General features: G+C 41.8%; 1 protein-coding gene across 4 annotated transcripts in view; it reads right to left on the bottom strand.

Moving 5' to 3' along the window:
- Window positions 1-7,413: 7,413 nt before the first annotated feature.
- The window catches only part of znf598 (zinc finger protein 598), a 67,381-nt gene continuing 50,007 nt past the window's right edge, over window positions 7,414-24,787 (bottom strand). Inside the window, exons 11-12 of one of the 4 annotated variants that reach the window (XM_072559503.1) lie at window positions 11,391-11,526; window positions 7,414-10,754 (exon numbers count right to left, since the gene is read on the bottom strand). In XM_072559503.1, the coding sequence (XP_072415604.1) occupies window positions 10,413-10,754; window positions 11,391-11,526 (478 nt within the window). In that variant the 3' untranslated portion in view covers window positions 7,414-10,412. The other 3 variants (XR_011954926.1, XR_011954927.1, XM_072559504.1) reach the window with 3 other exon arrangements.

Below are 24,787 nucleotides of genomic sequence, written 5' to 3'. Positions count from 1 at the left end.
ATTGTAATGCACGATCTCCCCCGCACAAAACCATATTGCCTATCACTGATAAGCCCATTCTTATCTAAATATAAATAGATACTTAGCCCCTGCTCCAGTCACTTCTCCAGGAAGCCAATGAGGTCCCCGCCTTCCTCCCATTCTGGGAGACCCATGAGCCATTAGGATTTTCCTTCTATTTTCATTTTCCAGGTTGTCAATTTGTTCCTGAAGGACCCGAACCTGACCTTCCTGCAGATGCCATGGCCCTTTGCTCCACCACTTCTACTCTTTGGTCTAGTGTTTAAATCTCCTGCTCATGCTTTTTTAAGCATAGCAGATATTGACTCCATCGCTGCTTCAATCTTTTCTTCGAGTTTGGTAAATGCTGCTGCCTCATTAAATTCAAAAGGTTAAACCCACCCTGGAAGTTTCAGCAATAGCTACTGGCACCCCCATTTGGCCCATATCTCTCTAAACCCTTCCTATTCATTTGCTCATCCAGATAACTTTTAAATGTTGTGATTGTATTACCCTCCTCCACTTCCTCTGGCAGTTAATTCTATACACACGCCACCAATTGCATGACATAGCTGCTCGTTAAGTCCATTTTAAATCTTACCATTCTCACCTTAAACCTATGTCTTTTTAATTTGAACTCACTTACCCTGGGGGAAAAGACCAGGGCTATTCACACTGTCTATACCCTCATGATGTTATAAACTTCTATAAAGGTCACCCCTCAGCCTCCAACGCTCCAGGGACTCAGCCTCTCACTATAGCTCAAACCCTTCAACCCTGGCAGCTTCTTTGTGAAACTTTTCTGAATCCTTTCAAGTGTAAAAACATCCTTCCTATAGCAGGAAGATCAGAACTGAATACAGTATTCCAAAAGTGGCCTAACCAATGTCTTGACCTCCAAACTACTATACTCAATGCATTGATGAATAAAGCAAGCATTCCAAATACTCTCATTAGCCTGTCTACCCACGACTCTAGTTCCAAGGAACTATGAAGCTGCACTCCTAAGTCTCTTTGTTCAGCAACACTCCCCAGACCTTATCACTAAGGTGTGTAAGCCCTACACTGATTTGCCTTTCCAAAATGCAGCACCTCACATTTATCGAAATTAAACTCCAGCTGCCATTCCTTGGCCTAGTGGACAATCTGATCAAGGTCCCGTTGTACTCGGAGGTAACCTACTTCACGGTCCTCTACAGCTCCAATTTTGGTGTCAACTGCAAACTTACTAATCATACCTCCTGTGTTCGCATCCAAATCATTTATGTAAGTGAAAAAAAGTAGTGGACAAACCACTGATCCTTGTGACCAGCAGTGTGCCACATGCCTTCTTTAGTTGAAAGCTCAGTAGTATGGGAGCATAATTTTAAATTGAAAGGTAGGAAATTGAGGGGGGATTTGAGAAAAGGTTTTCTTCACCTATAGGGTGGTGCACTGCTGGGAGGGTAGTTGAGGCTAGAAAAGCACAGCTCGTCAGGCAGCATCTGAGGAGCAGGGAAAAAGCATCTGAAGGCAGGGAGTCTCCAGGGTGGAGAAATAAGTAGGTGGGGGTGGGGGGGGGGGGGGGGTGGGGTGGGGGGAAGGGGTTGGAAAGGGAGAAGGTATCAAAGAGTGCCATAGATGGATGGGGATGAAGGTTTGCCTAGTTGAATATCATAACATTCAAAACTATGAGACAAGTGCTGAAAAACAGGACCAGTGGAGATTCAGTATTTTGCGTCAAAGGTTCTGTTCCCTCTCGATGAGCCGGCTCTGTACCATCTGTGTCTTTTACTATGCGCATGTAAATAAAAGGGTGACTTGGTGACAGCCTTCATGAAGTTATGTCAGTGGCGACAAGAGGAAGAATCATCCCTGAAGAGATTCACTTGCAACTGTTGTCTTTCAACTGGGGTAAGCATTTATTTTTTCCCAGGCAAAGAACAATGTGCAATTTGCTTGTGTGCGCAGACCCTCAGGTTTTTTTGGTTATTAGGTGTGGACAAAGTTGAGCTGGAAGAAAAACAGCAGGTCAAGCAATAGCAGAGAAGAGGAGTCGACCTTTCAGGTCAGAACCTTTAATCAGGACTGTAGAGAACTCGGTCTCCTGGTTATTAGGAGCCTAACTTTCCGAGACACACCAGATACTAAATCCCTTCAAGAGGTGACAGATTTAGCTAAGGAATATCATGATCCCAAGCCACCTCTAATTCTGAGATGCCATCGGTTTTATGCGATAGTTTGAGAACAGAGAACCCAAATCTTGATGAGATTAAGATGACTAGCATGTGATTTTGGTTTAACCTTAAGTGAGGCGCTGAGACACGGTTTGGTATGTGGGATTAATGATGTGACCATGCAAAAGCACCTTCAAGTTAAAACCCAACTGGACTGCAAACAGGTACTACAAGTGACTTTGCAGTAAGTGAAGCTTATTGGTTACAGTGTATGCCAAAGGAAGTTATGTCAGGCTGACTGAGCACCACTTGACTGAAGGTAATTGTATAACCTCACTCAGACCATAGTCTGAACAGAGGGACCATCGATTAGTCCATAGCAAAACCTCAAACCAAAGCCAAGCCTCAGTCAAGCTGTTAAAATTTACTCAAGGATCCCTGGGCCAGCAAGCCCACATGCAGACTTGTTATAGCAAAGGAGTCCCACCATGCCTGACTTGAGTAAGAGAACTCACTGGCTGGTATCTAGGAGCACGCACACCCTGCAAATTTCACCGACAGCTGATTTGAAACAGTTAGATTTATTCTTATTTGGATGTTGCTAAGCAATCAAAATAAACGTCTAGTTAAATGGTCACCCAGTTCCAATGGCTGCCGATACCAGCACAGCTGTATATTAGTGATTGCAGAATCAAACTCTACTCCAACCCTTACATTTGTGTGAAACCTAAGCAGGGCTGAGAACCTACATAGGGGAATCTTTACAGATTAATGGTACAATTTCAGTTCTGATCTTCTGTGAGAAGTAGCTGGTTCAGTTACTATTGATTATTGGGCCCAAGCTTGATGGGTGAAATTGGTTACAAAAGATTCAAATTGATTAGCTCAACACTTTGATTAGAAATGGCTGCCTAATTAAATACCCCGGAGGCTTTTCCAGGAGGTCTAGGGACAATCAGAGGCCGAGGCCAAGACCAAGGCCACCTTCCATGTTGACCAGGAAGCAATCCATAACTAGACAAGGCCCACCCAGTGCCATTTGCCTTGCATGCAAAAAGTAGAGGCAAAAATCAGGAGGCTTGAAAGTGAAGTGAATGAATGATCGATCAAACCAGTATCGTTTGCAGAATAGTTCACACTGGTAGTAGCAATTGTAAAGCCAACATGATATTTTTGCCTTTGGGAGGATTTCAAATTTATGACACGGGATAAACCCTCCTGCTTAATTTAAACCAGCAATACAGAAATGATTTATCAGATGCAGTCATCTGTGAAAATCTGAGGCGCCAAGAACTAGTTAAACTAGTAACAACTTTATTTCTTAAAGTATAACAGAATAATTAACTTTTACTTTTCCTTCTATAATACTAGTCTGAACCCCACCGCCAATTGAGATTTACCATGATTTCAGGTGTTCAAAACCAGTTAGATATCAAATCTTCTCTTCATGTCTTGTCTTGTCTTGTCTTGTCTTGTCTTTTTTCCTTACGGATTTCGGTTTCACAGGTAAAGGATCAATCAAGGTACCTTAGAGAGCTATTTTTCAGGCAGTCTCTACGTGCTGGTGGTATGGCAGTTCTCCTCCCAACTGTTCAATTTTCCCCAGTCTTATTACACCTTAAGCATCAGATTGTGTTATTGGCTTTTAAGATAGTCAGTATACTAAATTCAACTGGATTGGAATATGGTATTTATTTCGGGTATAATTTAAACTGATTAGCCTAATTTGTATCTGTTTTTGTCTCCAGGCAACCAGCTACCCTAGCTACCCCAGTAGTCAGACCACATGTTACATTGTTTCTTAGCACCAAGTATTCTGAATATCAGGTCATTCATTCAGCTAGCTTTTAATTTTCTTAAAAGATACAGCACACCCATATCTTCATAACAAAAAGTGAACTGCTTTTTGCAGTTGGATAAATACACAACCCCACAAATAGACGACTTATACACAAAACTGGCTTTTTTGGGGGGGGTGGAGAAGACATAGCTGGACATAGGCTTAGTACAATGGCAGTTAGAAAAGGATTTTCAGAACTATGCTACAATTAATACTCATAAGGGTTTGTAACAAGAAACTATTGTGCCGTTTGTGGTATCAACTTGTGCCATTTCCCAGATGATGGAGTAAGATTTTACAAGGTCCACTCAAGTCACCATTTATCTGGATGATGTGCTAATAACCAAGACCAGAGAACATAGCCATAATGCTTAAACATTTCTCCAAGATGGTAGTATGCCTTAGGAGATAAAAGTGTATGTTCGAGGCATTCCAAGTGACCTACTTGAACTACAGAGTCAACAAGACTGACAGCATATACCCTAGGTTACTACAGGAAATGAACTAAGAGATTGCTGCACTTTGGCGATGATCTTTGCATCGTCACTGACCACTGGAATAGTGCCAGATACCTTTTTTTTTGGGGGGGGGGGGGGGGGGGGGGGGGGCGCTGGTAGTAGCATATGTTATTCCCATTTTCAATGAAGGGAATAGTGATAATCCTGGGAACTACAGACCAGTCAGTCTTACATCGGTAGCGGGCAAAATATTGGAGGATTCTGAAAGACAGGATTTATGATTAGTTGGAAAACAATCTGATTAGAGATAGTCAGCATAGCTTTGCATGGGCAGGCCAAGCCTCACAAACCTTGCTCAATTATTTGAGGATGTGACAAAACACGCTGATGAAGGTAGAGCAGTGAATGTTGGTGTTCATGGATTTTAGCAAGGCATTTGACAAGGTTCCCCATGGTAGGCTCATTCATAAAGTGAGGCAGCATGGGATACACAGAAACCTGAAGACATATGGTGTATTGGCTTTCATTAGCAGGGGGATTGAGTTTAAGACAAAGGATAGCAGTAGATTGAAATTATTCAACCCGGATCTCTGAACAGTGGTGTTCCACAGGGATTGGTTCTGGGACCTCTGCTCTTCGTGAATTTTATAAATGACTTGTATGAGAAAGTGGAAGGTGGGTGTGTAAGGTTGCCAATGACACAAAGGTTGGTGAAGTTATGGAGAGCATGGAGGACTGTTGTAGGTTGTAATGGGACATTCACAGGATGCAAAACTGGGCTGGTAAATGGCAGATGGAGTTCAACATGGAACAGTGTGAAGTCATTTACTTTGAAAGGTCGAATTTGAATGCAGATTACAGAGGTAAAGGCAGGATTCTTGACAGTGTGGAAGAACAGAGGGACCTTAGAGTCCATGTCCATAAATCCATCAAAGTTGCCTCCCAAGTTGGTTGGATTGTTAAGGTGTATGGTATGTTGGCTTTCATTAGCAGGAAGATTGTTTTAAAGAGCTGAGGGGTTGTGCTGCAGCCCTGGTTCAAACCACACTTGGAATATTTGTTCAGTTCTGGTCACCTAATTATAAGAAGGATATGAAAGTTTGAGAAGATTCAGAGGAGATTTACCAGGATGCTGCCTGGACTGGAGGCTATGTCTTGTGAAGAAAGGTTGAGGGAGTTATCCTTCTTCGCTCTAATGAGAAAAGTGTTGAGAGTCTTGAGGGATCTCGATAGAGACTAGAGGCATAGAGTGGATAACCAGAGACTTTTTCCTAAGGGCAGAAATATCTATCATGAGGGGAGATAATTTTAAGATAATTGAAGAAAGGTTTGGGCGAGATGCCAGAGGTAGGTTATTTGCAGGAGTGATGGGTGTGTGGTATGCACTGCTGGCAGTGGTAGTAGAGTCAGAGACACATGTGACTTTTGGATTAGCACATGGGAAATAGAACAATGAAGGGCATAAAGGGTAGTTTGATCTTAAGTAGGATAAAAGGACAGTACAACAGAGGATTAGATTACCCAAGTGTGGAAACAGGCCATTTGGCCCAATAAGTCCACACTGACCTTCCAAACAGCAACCCACCCACCTACTTCCCCATCCCATATTTCCCTCTGACTAATGCACCCAAAACTATGGGCAATTTAGCATGGCCAATTCACCTAACCTGCACATCTTTGTGATGGTGGGAGGAGGAATCCTGAGTACCTGGAGCAAACCCACGCAGACAAGGGGAGAATATGTAAACTCCACACAGATAGTCATCCAAAGCGGGAAATGAACCCGCGTCCCTGGCGCTGAGAGGCAGCAGTGCTAACCACTGCCACCATGCTGCCCTGAACACAGTCAGGCTGATCAGTGGCAAGTGGAATTCAATCCAGATGATTGCCCAGTCCCCGTGCATCAGCTCTCATGATTACATGATGAATGTGGAACATTTTACTTGTAATGGTAGGAGAGGCAGAAATCCTAAATATTTTACTGATATTTAGGTCTGCACTCAGGATGCCACGTGCTGGAAGATGGATTAGAATAGTAACTTTTTTTTGACCAGTGCAGACTTGAGAGGCAAGTGTCCATTTTCAGCGCTCTAGATTTCTATGACTAGAACAATGTTTAAGTATTCACATTCTTTGAAAAATTTAATTTTAACATTATGACCAAAATGAAAAATCTTACTTCTGCACGTTAGGTTTTTCACCTTTTTTGCCTACTCACATAGCCTGTGATTCTTTGTAGCCTACACCCCTCAGTTTGCATTCTAACCTGCCTCACATTGTCAGCAACTTTGATTTACAGGAGGCTTCTTCCTTCAAGACATTAATGTAGATTAGTTTTTTTCTGAAATGGAAGTCCAGGATCTTATGAATACCTTTTGCAAATCCTAGCGTACTATCTTTGCTAATCCCTTTGATCTTCTAGAAAAGTTGCATGCCCTTAATAATAGGACCTTCATCTAGAAGTTTATACAACAATGTACAAAACAGCAGGTGGCCCTTCTGAACCTTTTATGCAGGGATCAATTACTATAAAAGACAGGTCTCAAAAGTCATGATAATAATACATCCTTGACTATTGGAACTCAATGCATTTTCAGATCCAGACTAGAGATCATGTAGCTTTCTTTATGATGAGTATAGAAAATATTACAGATGACATGACACCACCAACAGGATGCATACAAATCTTTGGGTTTAAGTCATTAGCGAACAGATTGTTCAATCACTGGCATTTCACATTAAAAGAAGTTTGATGGGAAGTAACAAAACACATCTAAATCACACATCACAGTAAGAGCAGAACAGCATTGGGAAACTTTTCTACATTAAATATCCTGTAATAAATGCAAGTTGCACAGTGATTATAAATAGCATGTACCAAATTGGTTTGGTTTGTGAATATTGTCCTTATAATGTTGGAACCAGAACTAAGCGTAAAAATGCAGCTTTGATCAAACTCTTTACTGCATAATTTTTTTTTATTGGCACCCTTCAAAAATTCCAGGACATACTGTATATGGTTCTTTTGAGACAAACTTACTCTTATTAGTGCTCAGCCAAACATTCACTGAATGCAGGAATTGCATGGGTATAAATATTTCAGTGATACAGGTACAAATGTAGAACCAAATGCAATAAAATGTACAGGTACTCCATGTTCCAATAACTGTAGCGTAACATGGTTCAAGTCGATTAAACTAAATGCAGAGTATATCCCGCATATCATCAGAGCTTGGAGGCTACTTTTTTCTTTAAAAAAGTACAATTAATTCAAATTGACTACTGAACAGAAAGCTAAATTAGGTTAGTTTATGAAAGCTCAGAAAGCATGTTGTTCCTTTGCACCAAAAATAAACAAATTGCTCAGATACTGTATCTTTAAATGTTATCAGTTGCCTACAGAATCACAACTCTAAGCTCCAGAAATTGCCTCGATATGCCTCAACATTAATACTACTGCAGCCCAGATTGAAAATGCAATGTGGTTATCTACACTTAAATAATTTTCATTTATACCCCCTCTCATCACATGCATAAATCTAAATTTAAAAGTTTAGAATGTATTTAAGCCTTTTATTTAGTCTATTTGTTGCCATTTACTTTAGTATTTCAAAAACAAAAAGAAAACTGGACCTCCAAGTTTTATGCTCAAACAGTATTTGTTCAAGACAACATCCATCAACTCTGAACCCAAAGTTATGCTAACAATAATGAATATTCACACATGTTTAGTTCTTTAAATTATTCCATTAACTTGGGCATTCAATTAATTTCAGCACCACATTGGTGCTTAATCAAAATGCAAACAAGATATCAGAATAAGCAATAATCAGTGATAATTGTTAGTTATTGTGACTTAATGTGATGACATTTTATTACTGGGCTATTCAGTGACTCAGATCACAATTGAAGTGGTTACAACTCAAATACACAGGTTCAGGTTACTTTACCAGAATACCAACTGCAGTTAAATGCTTCAAAAACAAAGATCACCCAATGAATGTGCAAGATCAGCACAAGAAATATTTCACATACCGTCCCCATTCTCATTATGCAAGTTGTTAACTGCTCATTTCATGTTCCAACTTTTTTTCAAGAAATAGAATACAGAATTCTTAGGTAGCCCCAAATTTAAAACCATTAAGCACCACATAATGCAGCATACATAACCCTTTTCAAACTATGTTGAATATGTATTCCTGGTCAAAGAATTAAAACAAAACAAATCACTGTTATTCAGTGGTAAGATCAATAAAGAATATGGTGCGTAAACTGGCCAATAAGCTACCAAATAAACATCTATTCATCCAACCAGAGTGAAATATTGATCATTGAAATACAAGGATAATTTTGTCATGGTTAGTTGGGTAGAGCTACCATGTTAGAAACTGCCTAACAAAGTAGGCTGCGAATGAGTTTGTTTAAAAGCCATTGAAAAACTCAAATGATGAGTCAGTGAGTTTCCAGAGAGTGCAACTAGCATTTAGACCAAGAAAGTCACACTATGTTCTGGCTAAACTGATCTTAGTCAAGCCAACAGTAGGGACACACACAGGACTGCAACAGAATAAGAGAAACAATCTAGCTTCTAATTATTACTTCAGAAGTAGTTACAAGAGGAGTCGACATGGAGGCTGTGAGAGGAGAAAAGGGTTGAACTGTGCAGTGATGTGCCCTACCACAACAGCCTGTTGTCAATTATGAACAGTAACCAAGTAGAGAAGGCCAGGTGATGTTCATGGAGTATGAATGGGATATAGGAATAGAAAAAAAGTGGCAATAAAGTGACTGCTAGCAGAAGTGGACATAAAGAGACACATGCCACCTTAAATTTTCATTTAAAATCAACCACTGCACTAAAATCTTTTAGGTGACAATGAATAAGTGCCATCATTGATCGAACTCTTTGTGTAACAATACAGACAATCAAATTAAGTTGCGAAAAAAAAAAAATTCCTTACCATAACATCAGAAAACAGACAAGGTTTCCAGAATGACACTGTCTGCGTCACTTATTCTCAAATAATTTTCTGAAGCCAAAATGACAAGGCTCCATTTCATAGCACTTAATAAATAAGATGAGAGCCACACGGACATGTTTATATTATTGTCTCACAACAGTTCTCATCAACATAGTCACTACTATTTTTAGCTCATCGAACTTCACAACAAAAGACAAGTAGTTTTAAAAAGACCCATGAGCCTAAATATTATTGCCATTTCACAATGCAGCTTACAATCATGGAACCAAAATTAATTCATTGCTTTGGTGGCACGACCTGCTATTTAAATATAGAGAAATAGTCATTCTGTAGGGCAGCTTGTTAGCGACCAATTTAAACTAGGAAAATTGGATTATAGCAAAGCAATTTCCTGCATTTAACTCTAACTTCTAAACCTTTGTATTTTACTCCAGATTTTAAATTGGACTGTCAAATGGGAAACTCAGCAATCATTACAGGGGTAGTAAAAAATACTGCAGCATGCTGCGTGCAAATCAAAGTACTTGCAATATTATATTTTACATTAATTATAGGGTCAATTTCAATTACATTCACTTTGCTTTGACGTCCAATTTTGTTAATGCAAAACATTTGCAAAGTTTTGATGCTTCAAAAGCTAATTTCAAATGCAAAAGGAACAAAGGACATATTTTGCCAAGTCCCTCCTTCAGCACTAATGTTTGCAAAATGTAGAAAGTAGTTTCAAAAACATTCAATAATGTGAAATGACATCACCTTTTTCTTTCTACAGTATAGCAGCAGGTTTAGATACTGTAATAATACTTTCCTAAAACACACATTGCTTCCTTCCTCTCAGCTACATACTATACTACATTTCTCCCATGTTTCCCTTTAAAGCAACGTATGCCTGTAAACAGCAACACTATCTACATGCACCATTACTCTATATGGTCAAATAGGTTTTCCCTTGGATCTTGAGTATTCGGCTTGATTATTAACTGATGATTCGGCTCACAGACTGGAGTGTGGGAAACTCGTCTTCCTCAAAATGTGAAGCCTTGTGGGTGGCAAAGTCTTTCTGAGTCAGCACTTGTTGACATGTGGGACACACCTGGTAGTCAGAATCTGAATTCATGGTGGTTTGCCATGCATTTTTCTTGTTCTTTTTTGATTTGTTTGAACCTTGCTTCTCTCTTAAGTCCTTATGAGCAGAAAGAAGTTCCTGCTGCTTGGCTGTATCCGGCAGCAAAACCAACAGTTCATTGAATATTTTCAAGAAATTTTCTCCCAGAAGTTCTCTGCAACTCCTATAATAGTCTGCAGCAGAAATCCGACCCTGGGAACGCAAGACAGCGATGTAAAAATGAAAGTAAACCACAGTTCACCAGATGCTGAATAATTTAAGAACAGTCCACAGGAAGCAAATAATTATCAAACTGAGACTGAAGCAAGCAACTGTTTTGGTGCAGAGTTAAAGAAGGTAAAGTACAACAACACAAAAGCCATGAAACTTCTACCAGGTTCCTAACATAGGAATAGTAATTACATTGGTGCAAAAGCACCTCTGAAATAGTATTCCAGGAAGCATCACTTTTGATTTGCTTTCATCTCAGTTGATATGGGAAGTCTTCTGTGCAATTCAGGATTCACAATTAGAAGTCTCATCCATTGCTCAATCTGAATATCCATGATATGCAAAAAAAAAAGCCAAGGAAAAAAGGAACATTTAAGATACTAAAGTAACTTGAGCATAAAACAAGTTACACCAGATAGCTATAAAAAATTTAAAAAAATTAAATAACTTTAGTTAATTCCCACTATTTGACTCAAAACGTGTTACAATCTATTTTTATGAAACAATAAAAAAAATTAAAGAAAACATTCGATGCCACCACACCTTTCATGAACAGAAAGACATTGGAAAAGAAAGTATGCCCTCTTCCATCATCTCACCTTTGCTGATGCCGCTTACCTGTCTGAATTGTCCAGACTGTGTTTTGAATTTGTTGAATTTTGTTTCGTCATTGTGCAAAATCGTATTTATTGATTGAATTAGTTCAACATTCCTCTGCTTAAAGTTCTCAGGAAGGAGATAAATATTTGATGATCTATATTGAAACAAATTAAGAACTATTTTGTGAAAACAGATCAAACAGAAAAGTCACTTCTAGTCTCATCTTTTCAGTCCTGTGCTTGCCAGTGATCACACCCAAAACATTAGATACAGTTGTTTCTGATGTAACGTGAGTTAGCTTTAACCCGACTGGAGAATTTAGATCGTTATTGCAGAAGATGAGCTTTCCTTACCTGTACTGGCTATGCGATCTGGCCCCATTAGTTTGAATGGGGCCGCTACTGCGTGATTTTCATGATCGCACAAGAACTGAACTATTGTGTTATTTCAGAACTGACTGTACATCAAATTAGTGCATACAGTACACTATTACCAGTGGAAGCCACATAAGTCGTAAGCATTAATGCAAATGATTTTCTACTTTAACTCCTTCTACCTTTAGAACAAGTCTCTGAATTGGGATTACAAATTAACTCAGATTACTCCAAAAGGTATTGGTGATTAAACAATGGAAAAACACCACAAATTTTATTATCTAATAGATGTGAAAAACTAGGAAAATGTTTTGTATTTAGTACAATAATACACAAAACATTTATAAAATGCACGAACTATAAAACCACTTGCATGGCTTGCAATAATAATGTACCATTAAGTAGCTCTGAAGCACCCTGGAAATACTGCAACACCAGTAAATTAGGACGATATCTATATTAAACATTAAACATCCAGTCTCAGATCTTCAGAATGTGTTCCTAAATGACATAAACCAGTTTCACTAATAAAATCGGAGAATAACAACGCTTACAAAACATCAATTTGTACTTGTGTTCAGGATTTTGGATGCCAGAAGCTGATGTATTTCATGCCCAACCTTTGGTTCTGAATATCTGTGGACTTCATGTCAGAAAGAATGTGTAGATAAATCATTCAACAGTGGAAAGCATCACAGCTAATTCCAATTCTACTCCAAAATGCCACACATTTCTAGGGGAGTGTCAGAGAAAGGGCTATGAATGGTAACATGTTCGCAAATAAAAACTAGATGTAAATAATCTCCATCAGATCTGCTCACATTCCAACAGAAACAACAGATTAAATCATGAAGATCTGTAATCGCTCAGTTCTGTAAGTACGCAAGTTAGCTCACTGAACTGGAATATTTATTTTCAGACATTTTGTCACCATACTAGTAACATCTTCAGTGAAAGTCTCCAGTGAAGCACTGGTAGTATGTCCCGACCCCTCTATGTCTAGGTCTTAACTTCTTAAGATGGATGATGTCATTTCTGGGTTTTTCCCCAAAGGAAGGTAGATAGGATCTAAATTGACATGTTTCGTGATGGAGTTCAGGTGGGACATACCAGCGCTTCACCGGAGACTCTCACTGAAAATGTTACCTACTATGGTGATGAAACGTCTGAAAACAATTTTCCAGGCCAACAAGCTAACTTACATACTTATCAACCTGAGCTACAAACCTTTTCAAAAATCACTAGCTCAGTTCTATATTGAGCAATGAAGTTACTACCTGAACCAGTAACTATAAGACTATAAAAAGTAGGAACTGGAGTAGGCCTTTCTACTCCTTGAGCTTGCTTCACCATTCAACAGGATCATAGCTGATCAGATACTCCACACATCCACTTTCCTGCATTTTGTCATAACCCTCAATTTCCCTACTGATCAAGAATCAATTTAGCTCAGCTTTAAATATATATAACTACTCTGCCCCCACAGCTCTCTGCGGCAGAGATCCAAAGACAACTCTCAGAAGAAATTCTTCCTCAACTCCGTCTCAAAATTAAGGGGTGCCAATTTAAGACTATGTCCTCTGGTTCAAGATTGTCCCATGAGGAGAACATCCTCTCAGCAATTACTATCAAGTCCCTTAAGAGAATCTTACAAGCTTCAATAAGATAATCTCTCATTTCTCTAAACTTCAATGAGTAGAGACCCAACCTGTTTAGCCTTTGCTCTGAAGACCATCCCTCTGAACTAGAGATTATTCTGAGCTGCCTGCAATACCTTTTTCTCAATAAGGAGACTAAAGGTGCTCTCGGTACACGAGGTAGTCGCACTTTGTACAGTTGCTGTTAAGGTCCTCAAGGGTCATAATCTCTGGATTACTGCCCGAGCCACTTGCCAATTGGCATAGGGACAAGAAAATTAGGCAAGTAAACATGTGGCTAAGGGATTGGTGTGGGAAAGAGGGATTCCACTTCATGGGGCATTGGCATCAGTTTTGGAACAGGGGGGGGGATCTGTACCGTTGGGACGGTCTCCACCTGAACCAATCAGGTACCAATGTTCTAGCAAAGAGGATAAATAGGGTGGTCAGTGGGACTTTAAACTTCTGAGTTTGGGGGGGGGGGGGGTGAGGGAAAGTGAAAGCAACGGAGTATGGCGTTAAATGGAAAGACAAGCATCAGGATAGCATGTGTCCAGGCGGATTTAAAATTGAGGCAGACTGGGAATGCAGAAAAAAGCAAGGATAACTTAGGACATCATATGACTTCCAATATCTCTAATGATAAGAAAGTTAGCATTAAGGCACTTTACCTGAATGCGCGTAGCATTCATAACAAAGCAGATGAACTAATGGCACAGATCATAGTGAATGATTATGATGTGGTAGGCATCACAGAGACTTGGTTACAGGGGGGTCAGGACTGGCAGTTAAACCTCCAAGGAATTTCAACTTATCAAAAAGACAGGGAGGTCGGCAGAGGGGGTAGGGTTGCCTTGTTAGTTAAGAACAATATTAAATCTATGGCACTGAATGACAGTGTCAGATGATGTAGAGTCTGTGTGGGTGGAATTGAGGAACCACAAAGGCAAAAAAAACATAATCGGAGTTGTGTACAGACCTCCTAACAGTGGTCAGGAGCAGGGACGCAACATGTACCGGGAAATAGAGAAGGCATGTCAGAAAGGCAAGGTCACGGTGATCATGGGAGACTTCAATATGCAGGTGGACTGGGTAAATAATGTTGCCAGTGGATCCAAAGAAAGGGAATTCATGGAATGCTTCCAGGATGGCTTTTTGGAACAGCTTGTCATGGAGCCCACAAGGGAGCAGGCTATTCTGGACCGAGTGCTTTGCAATGAACCAGACTTTCTAAAAGATCTTAAAGTAAGAGAACCCTTAGGAAGCAGCGATCATAATATGGTAGAGTTCAGTCTGGAGTTTGAAAGAGAGAAGACAAAATCGGATGTAATGGTGTTACAGTTGAATAAAGGTAATTATGAGGGCTGGAAGCAGAGGCTTGCGGGGAAGACAGTAGAGCAAAAATGGCAGGAGTTTGTGGGTATAATTAAGGACACTGTACAGAGGTTCATCCCCAAGAAAAGAAAGATTACCCAGGGAGGGATTAGACAGCCATGGCTGACAAAGGAAGTCAGGAAATGTATTAAAGAAAAAGAGAGATCCTATAAAAAGTGGCCAAGAGCAGTGGGAAATTGGAAGATTGGGAAGGCTACAAAAACAAACAGAGGATAACAAAGAGAGTAATAAGAAAGGAGAGGATCAAATATAAAGGTAGGCTAGCCAGTAATATTAGAAACGATAGTAAAAGTTTCTTTCAATACTAAGAAACAAACGACAGACAAAAGTAGACATTGGGCCACTTCAAACGGATGCTGGAAGCCTAGTGATGGGAGATAAGGAAATAGCAGGAGAACTTAACAAGTACTTTGCGTCAGTTTTCACAGTGGAAGACAGGGGTAATATCCCAACAATTAAAGGGAGTCAGGAGGCTGAGTTGAGTATGGTTGTCATTACAAAAGAGATAGTGCTAGAAAAGCTAAAAAGTCTTAAAATTGATAAATCCCCTGGCCCCGATGGGATACATCCTAGAGTTCTGAGAGAGGTGGCTGAGGAAATAGCAGAGGCATTGGTTGAGATCTTTCAAGAGTCACTGGAGTCATGGAAAGTCCCGGATGATTGGAAGATCGCGGTTGTAACCCCATTGCTCAAGAAAGGATCAAGACAAAAGATGGAAAATTATAGGCCAATTATCCTAACCTCGGTTGTTGGTAAAATTCTAGAATCCATCATTAAGGATGAGATTTCTAAATTCTTAGAAGAGCAGAGTCTGATTAGAACAAGTCAACATGGATTTACTAAGGGGAGGTCATGCCTGACAAACCTGTTGGTATTCTTTGAAGAGGGGACAAGCAGGTTAGACCAGGGAAACCCAGTGGATGTGGTCTATCTAGACATCCAAAAGGCCTTTGATAAGGTGCCACACAGGAGACTACTGAGCAAGGTGAGGGCCCATGGTGTTCGAGGTGAGCTACTGGGATGGATTGAGGATTGGCTGTCTGACAGAAGGCAGAGAGTTGGGATAAAAGGTTCTTTTTCAGAATGGCAGCCGGTGACGAGCGGTGTCCCGCAGGGTTCAGTGTTGGGGCCGCAGCTGTTCGCATTATATATTAATGATCTGGATGAAGGGACTGGGGGCATTCTAGCAAAGTTTGCCGATGATACGAAGATAGGTGGACAGGCAGGTAGTACTGAGGAAGTGGGGAGGCTGCAGAAGGATCTAGACAGTTTGGGAGAGTGGTCCAGGAAATGGCTGATGGAATTCAACGTGAACAAATGCGAGGTCTTGCACTTTGGCAAAAGAATAAAAGCACAGACTACTTTCTAAACGGTGAGAAAATTCGTAAAGCCAAAGTACAAAGGGAGTGCTAGTCGAGGATTCTCTAAAGGTCAACATGCAGGTTGAGTCTGTGATTAAGAAAGCGAATGCGATGTTGTCACTTATCTCAAGAGGGTTGGAATATAAAAACACCATTGTGCTACTGAGACTTTATAAAGCTCTGGTTAGGCCCCATTTGGAGTACTGTGTCCAGTTTTGGTCCCCACACCTCAGGAAGGACATCCTAGCACTGGAACGTGTCCAGCGGAGATTCACACGGATGATCCCTGGAATGGTAGGTCTAACATATGAGGAACGGCTGAGGATCTTGGGATTGTATTCATTGGAGTTTAGAAAATTAAGGGGAAACTTAATAGAGACGTACAAGATAATACAGGGCTTGGAAAGGGTGGATGCTAGGAAATTGTTTCCGTTAGGTGAGGAGACTAGAACCCGTGGACACAGCCTTAGAATTAGAGGGGGTAAATTCAGAATAGAAATGCGGAGACATTTCTTCAGCCAGAGAGTGGTGGGCCTCAGAGTGCAGTGGAGGCCGGGACGCTAAATGTCTTCAAGGCAGAGATTGATAGATTCTTGTTGTCTCGCGGAATTAAAGGCTACGCGGAGAATGCTGGTAAGTGGAGTTGAAGTGCCCAGCAGCCATGATTGAATGGCGGAGTGGACTCGATGGGCCGAATGGCCTTACTTTCACTCCTATGTCTTATGGTCTTAAGAGTTCTCTACTCATACTCCAACTCTCGTGGAATAAACTCATTCCTGATGAAGGACTTCTGCCCGACCTACTGTGCTTTTCCAGCACACTTTGCAATTCTTGAATTAAGGGTTAACATTCCATTAACCTTCCTGATTCCCTGCATTCCAGCGTGGACTACATAGAACATAGAACAATACAGCAGAGAACAGGCCCTTCAGCCCACGATGTTGTGCCGAACTTCTAACCTAGATTAAGCACCCATCCATGTACCTATCCAAATGCCGCTTAAAGGTCGCCAATGATTCTGACTCTACCACTCCCACGGGCAGCGCATTCCATGCCCCCACCACTGTCTGGGTAAAGAACCCACCCCTGACATCTCCCCTATACCTTCCACCCTTCACCTTAAATTTATGTCCCCTTGTAACACTCTGTTGTACCCGGGGAAAAAGTTTCTGACTGTCTACTCTATCTATTCCTCTGATCATCTTATAAACCTCTATCAAGTCACCCCTCATCCTTCGCCGTTCCAACGAGAAAAGGCCGAGAACGCTCAACCTATGCTCGTACGACCTACTCTCCATTCCAGGCAAAATCCTGGTAAATCTTCTCTGCACCCTCTCCATAGCTTCCACATCTTTCCTAAAGTGAGGCGACCAGAACTGCACACCGTACTCCAGCTGTGGCCTAACCAAAGTCCTGTACAGCTGCAACATCACTTCACGACTCTTGAATTCAATCCCTCTGCTAATGAACGATAATATTCCATAGGCCTTCTTACAAACTCTATCCACCTGAGTGGCAACCTTCAAAGATCTATGTACATAGACCCCAAGATCCCTCTGTTCCTCCACCTGACTAAGAACCCTACCATTAACCCTGTATTCCGCATTCTTATTTGTTCTTCCAAAATGGACAACCTCACACTTGGCAGGGTTGAACTCCATCTGCCACTCCTCAGCCCAGCTCTGCATCATATCTAAGTCTCTCTGCAGCCGACAACAGCCCTCCTCACTGTCCACAACTCCACCTATCTTCGTATCATCTGCAAATTTACTGACCCACCCTTCGACTCCCTCATCTAAGTCATTAATAAAAATTACAAACAGCAGAGGACCCAGAACTGAACCCTGCGGAACTCCACTTGTAACTGGGCTCCAGGCTGAATATTTGCCATCTACCACCACTCTCTGCCGTCGACCGGTTAGCCAGTTTTCTATCCAACTGGCCAAATTTCCCTCTATCCCATGCCTCCTGACTTTCCGCATAAGCCTACCATGGGGAACCTTATCAAATGCCTTACTAAAACCCATGTACACTACATCCACTGCTCTACCCTCATCCACATGCTTGGTCACCTCCTCGAAGAATTCAATAAGACTTGTAAGGCAAGACCTACCCTTCACAAATCCGTGCTGGCTGTCCCTAATCAAGCAGTATCTTTCCAGATACTCGTAAATCCTATCCCTCAGTACCCTTTCCATTACTTTGCCTACCACAGAAGAAAGACTAACTGGCCTGTAATTCCCGGGGTTATCCCTATTCCCCTTTTTGAACAGGGGCACAACATTCGCTTCTCTCCAGTCCCCTGGTATCACTCCCGTTGCCAGTGAAGACGAGAAGATCATTGCCAACAGTACTGCAATTTCCTCTCTTGCTTCCCACATAATCCTAGGATATATCCCGTCAGGCCCAGGGGACTTGTCTATCCTCAAGTTGTTCAAAATGTCCAACACATCTTCCTTCCTAACAGGTATCTCTTCTAGCTTATCAGTCCGTTTCACACTCTCATCAACAATACGGTCCCTCTCGTTCGTAAATACTGAAGAGAAGTACTTGTTCAAGACCTCTCCTATCTCTTCCGACTCAATACAGTCTCCCACTACTGTCCTTGATCGGACCTACCCTCGTTCTCGTCATTCTCAGGTTTCTCACATACGCATAGAATGCCTTGGGGTTATCCTTGATCCTATCCGCCAAGGATTTTTCATGCCCTCTCTTAGCTCTCCTAATCCCTTTCTTCAGGTCCCTTCTGGCTATCCTGTATCCCTCCACTGCTCTGTCTGAACCTTGTTTCCTCAACCTTATGTAAGCCTCCTTCTTCCTCTTTACTAGACATTCAACCTCCCTCGTCAACCAAGGCTCCCTCACACGACCATTTCTTTCCTGCCTGATAGGTACATACATATCAAGGACACGTCGTATCTGCTCCTTGAAAAAGTTCCACATTTCCACCACATCCTTCCCTGACAGCCTATGCTCCCAACGTATGCTCCTCAAATCCTGTCTTACAGCATCGTAATTTCCCTTCCCCCAATTGTAAAATCTTCCTTGTTGTGCGCACCTATCTCTCTCCATAACCAAGGTGAAAGTCACAGAATTGTGGTCACCATCACCAAAATGTTCACCCACTAACAAGCCCGCCACTTGTCCCGGTTCATTACCGAGTACCAAATCCAATATGGCCTCCCCTCTGGTTGGACATTCTACATACTGCGTTAGAAAAGCTTCCTGGACACACTGCACAAACACCACCCCATCCAATCTACTTGATCTAAAGAGCTTCCAATCGATATTTGGGAAGTTGAAGTCGCCCATGACTACGACCCTGTGGCTTCTGCACCTTTCCAAAATCTGTTTCCCAATCTGTTTCTCCACATCTCTGCTGCTATTGGGGGGCCTATAATAAACACCCAACAAGGTGACTGCACCTTTCCTATTTCTGACTTCAGCCCATACTACCTCCAGAGGCAGATCCCCCTCAAACTTCCTTTCTGCAGCCGTTATACCATTTCTAATTAGCAATGCCACCCCCCCTCCTTTTTTACCACCCTCCCTAATCTTACTGAAACATCTGTAACCAGCAACCTCCAACAGCCATTCCTGTCCCTCATCTATCCATGTTTCCGTGATGGCCACAACATCGTAGTCCCAGGTACCGTTCCACGCCTTAAGTTCACCCACCTTATTTCTGATATACCTTGCGTTGAAGTATAAGCACTTGAGCCCATCTCTGTGTCCGCAAGTAGTCCCTGTCAGTGCTACCTTCTCCACAGCCTCCCTACAGTCTTGGGCATCCTGACACACAGCTAGCTTACTTGCTGGACTACAAGTCCGGATCCCATCCCCCTGCCAAATTAGTTTAAACCCCCCCGAAGAGTGCTAGCAAACCTACCCCCCAGGATATTGGTGCCCTTCTGGTTCAGGTGCAACCTGTCCTGTTTATACAGGTCCCACCTTCCCAAGAATGCAGTCCAATTGTCCAAATATCTGAAGGCCTCCCTCCTACACCATCCTTGCAGCCACATGTTCAACTGCACTCTCTCCCTATTCTTTGCCTCACTGTCACGTGGCACCGGCAACAACCCAGAGATGACGACTCTGTTTGTCCTAGCTTTTAGCTTCCAGCCTAACTCCTTGAGCTCTTGAATGACCTCCCCACCCCTCTTCCTACCTATGTCGTTGGTGCCAATGTGTACCACGACCTCTGGCTGCACACCCTCCCCCTTAAGGATTCTGAAGACACGGTCCAAGACGTCTCGGACCCTAGCACCCGGGAGGCAACAAACCATCCGAGAGTCTCGCCCATGTCCACAGAACCGCCTGTCCGTCCCTCTAACTAGAGAGTCGCCTATAACTAGCGCTATGGTAAATGCAGGGTTATGGAGATAGGGTGGAGTTGGGAGCTAGATCTAGGCGGAATGCTCTTTGGAGCATTGGTGCAGACTCAATGGGCCAAGTAGCCTCATTCTGTACTGTAGGAATTATATGAAGTGCTTCTATTCTATAGATAAACTGAGACTGAATCATACCAGAAGGTATTAGGTCAGTTGGTCAAATGTAGAAGATGGTAGTACCTTAGGGTATACAGTAAATGACAAAACCCTTCAGAGCATTGATATACAGAGAGATCTTGGGGTGGAAGTCCACAGCTCCATGAAAGTGACAATACAAGTGGAAATGGTGATAAAGGCAGCATACAGCATGCCTGCCTTCATCGATTGGGGCACCAAGTATAAAAGTTGGCAAGTCATTCTGCAGCTGTATTAAACCTCAGTTAGGCTACTTTTGGAGCAGTGTGCGCAGTTCTGGTTGCCACATTATAGGAAGGATGTGGAGACTTTGGAGAGGGTGCAAAAGAAAGAGGTTGACAAAGATGTTGCCTGGATTGAAGTGTATTAGCTTTGAGAAGTTAGACAAACTTGAATTATTTTTGCTAGACTGGCATAGGCTGAGGGGCAATCTGATAAATGTATACAAAATTATGACAGACATGAATAGGGTGGATATTTAGAGTCTCTTTCCCAGGGTAGCGATATCAAATACTAGGAGGCAGGGTTTAAAGTGAGAGGGAGAAGTTTAACAGATGCACAAGGGAAGGTGCCTGGACCACTCTGCCAGGAAGGCGGTAGAAGCAGATACAATAAAAATGTTTTAAGAGGAATTTAGATCGACACAAACAGGTAGAGAAAACAGGGATATACAGAGGAACCTTGATTATCCGAACGAGATGGGCAGGCACTATTTCGTTCATATAATTGATTATTCATTTAATTGCTTTCCTCTGGGGCTCGGAGTTTTCTGTAAAGTCTGCTCCCCATTCAGGAGACGAGGCAAAAGTACACTGCGCGAGACCACACCCCCCCCCACCCCACCCGACCCCAACCCCGTCCACACCTTCCAGTGGCAAAGAATTCCATAGATTCACTGGGTTGAAGACATTTCTCCTTAACTCCATTCTAAAGGAACTTCCTTTTACTCTTTGGCTGTGCTCTCAGGTCTTACTCTCTCTTTGCTAATGGAAACATCTACTCTATCCAGGCCTTTCGATATTCTCCAAGTTTTAATTAGACCCCCGTCAACTTTCTAAACTCAAAGTATAGACCCAATGTCCTCAAATGTTTCTCATATGTTAAGCCTTCCATTCCTGCCATCATTCTTATGAACCTCCTCCGGACACACTCCAGGGCCAGTGCATCCTTCCTGTGATACGGGGCCCAAAATTGCTCATAATATTTTTAAATGTGATCTGACCAGAGCCTTAAAGCCCCAGATGTACACGCCTGCCTTTCGAAATGCGAACATTGCATTTGCCTTCCTAATTACCGACTCAAACTGTAAGCTACCCTTAAGAAAATCCTACACCAGAGCTCCTAGGTCCCTTTGCACTTCAGATTTCTGCATTTCTTCCCCATTTAGAAAATAATCAAGGCCTCTATTATTCCTGCAAAAGTGCATCACCTCACACTTTCCCACGTCGGATTCCATCTGCCACTTTTGTCCATCCTCCTAACCTACCTTTCTGCAACTTCTCCGCGTCCTTAACACTACCTGTTCCTCCACCTATCTTTGTATCATCTACAAATATAGCCAGAATGCCTTCAGTTTGTTCTTCTATATCATTATGAATAAAATGAAAATTTGTAGCCTAACACTGTCCCTTTGCAGATGAGACTAAAACAGACAGTGACAAAAGTTACTGAAAGTGGGGTCACAGGTAAATAGGGGAGTGAAGGCGGCTTTTGGCACACAGACCTTTATTAGTCAAAGCACTGAGTACAGAAGTTGGTAAGTTATGTTACAGTTGTAACCTCCTGTGTAGGAGACTAAGAGGGATTTTATTGAGGTATATAAGATCATGAAAGGCATGGATAGGGTGAATGCACTCAGTCTTTTTCCCAGGGTTGGGGAATCAAGGACGAGAAGACAGGAGTTTAAAGTTAGAGGGGAAAAAATAAGAAGGGAACCGGAGGGGCAACCCTTTTTAGAGAGAGGTTGGTACACAGATGGAATGAGCTGCCAGTGCAAGTGGTTAAGGCAGGTATGTTAGCAACATTTAAAAGGCATTTGGACAAATACATGGATAGGAAAGGTTTAGAGGGATATGGGGCAAGTGCAGGGAAATAGGATTAACGTGTATCAATATTTTGGTCAGCAAGGACTCGTTTGGGCAGAAGCGGACATCTCCACCAGTCACTGGCTGCCATCCTGAGAAGGACCCTTTTATCTCCACTCTGCTTTCTGTCAGACTGCCAATCTTCTATCCAGGCTAGTACCTTACCTTTAACACCATGGGCTCTTATCATACTTAGCAGCCTCCTGTGATGCACTCTCTCAAAGGCCTTCTGGAAGTTCAAGTAGATAATGTCCATTGGCACTCCTTTGTCTAACCTGCTCAATACCTCCTCCAAGAATTCGCTCAGATTTGTCAGGCATGACCTCCCCTTGATGAAACCATGCTGACTTTGCCCATCCAGAGGCAGTTTATCTCAGTGACAAAGAAATCCATGATCACCCAAAACATTGTGATGGGAGTTGAAAGGACAGATGTAGGAAGATATTCTAAAGTAAGAGATAGGACAACCTTTGCATTCTAGCCCGAAGCGTGAGCACTTGAGTGGACAAGAGGAGGACAGCTCACCTTTTAAGCAGGTCAGATCAGGCAATGTATGACTATGTACATTACCTGCTATATCCTTTAATGTCTGTATGTATGCAGACTTAAAAAGGGATAATATGAAATAGCCAGATGATTGTGTCATGATTTTAATGGGGATTACGGTAAACGTCAAGGGGAGGATGTAAACTGCAGTTTAAACCACTTATGGGATAGTTTATTGCAGGGTAGGATACAGCAGGAAGCACGTAGGGGACATAGATGATGGCAGGTGATGGTTTGGCTCTATTGACGGAGGTGGGAAGGAGGAGATAGCTGGTTGGGTAAGTAATGATAAGAAACCAATATCTAAGGAAAACGATTATACAAAACGTTAAGGGCACGGATTGTGATAGCAATCATGAATATAGGACAGTATGTTGCTTTCCTGTACTAGGACTAAAGATGTCTCAAAACATTTGAAGTATATTGTTAAGGGGAAGTATGTGAAACTGGAAGTTATTGTATACAGCGGTAGGAGTTACATGGTTAAGGAAAAGCTTTACATTGTGAATACAACGATTGAAAAGATTAAAAAAACAGAACTCAAGTAGTAATCTCGGGTTCACTCCCAGTGTCAAACTCAAACGAGGGTAAAAATAAAAAAAGATAAAGGAGATGAATCAATGACTGAAAATGTGATGTAATGTTCAGGGATTCAGGTTTAGATCATTGTGATCTCTTTTGGGGCAGAAAAATCTGTTCAAAAAGAATAGGTGCCACCTGTATTAAAAAAAAAGTGGAATATCCAAATCTTCCTCGTAGGAAGATTTTGCTAATTCTATTAAAAGAGACTGCAAACTGTTTTATTGGGTGGGAAGGGGAGGGGTGTAGCATAGTTAATAAGAAGTTGGAGAAGGAAGGCTGATGAACTTAGGGCATGTTTGGGAAAATGGAATTAGGACATATATGCTAGGACAAAAACTTGACTGAGGGATGGTCAGGACTAGCAGCTCAAGGTTCTGGGTTTCAGATGATAAGGAATGATAGAAGGAGAGGCAGAAGAGGAGGGGGAGTGGCGTTTTGATTAAGGGAAACATTACTACTGCATCTAGAGAAGTTATTTCTCAGGGACCATCCAGTGAAAGTATATGGCTCGAAATTAGAAAATGAATGATTACCATGATGGGATTGTACTACAGACCATCCCCACTGCCCCCCTCCCAACCCACAACAGTCAGATGGAAATTGAAGAATAAATATATGGAGATCTCAGATATATGTAAAATTAATAAGGGTGTAATACCAGATGATTTTGATTTTCCAAACATTGATTCAGGCTACCTTCGTGTGAAAGGTTTAAATGGTGATGAATTTGTTCAATGTTTTCCAAGGAAATTTTCTTTATCAACATGCAAAGTGCCCCTACTGAAGGAAAAGCAAACGTTGACCCTCTCGAGTAATAAGACAGGGCATATGACTGAAGTGATAGTGGGGTACACTGATCATTATTCCATTTATTTTAAAATAGTTATGGAAAAAAGATACACCTCCCATA

Source organism: Chiloscyllium punctatum, chromosome 40, assembly GCF_047496795.1.
Source record: "Chiloscyllium punctatum isolate Juve2018m chromosome 40, sChiPun1.3, whole genome shotgun sequence".
NCBI classification, from domain to species: Eukaryota; Metazoa; Chordata; class Chondrichthyes; order Orectolobiformes; family Hemiscylliidae; genus Chiloscyllium; species Chiloscyllium punctatum.
The sequence above is the reverse complement of the archived record's forward strand: the minus strand, read 5'-3'. Positions and strand labels throughout refer to the sequence as shown.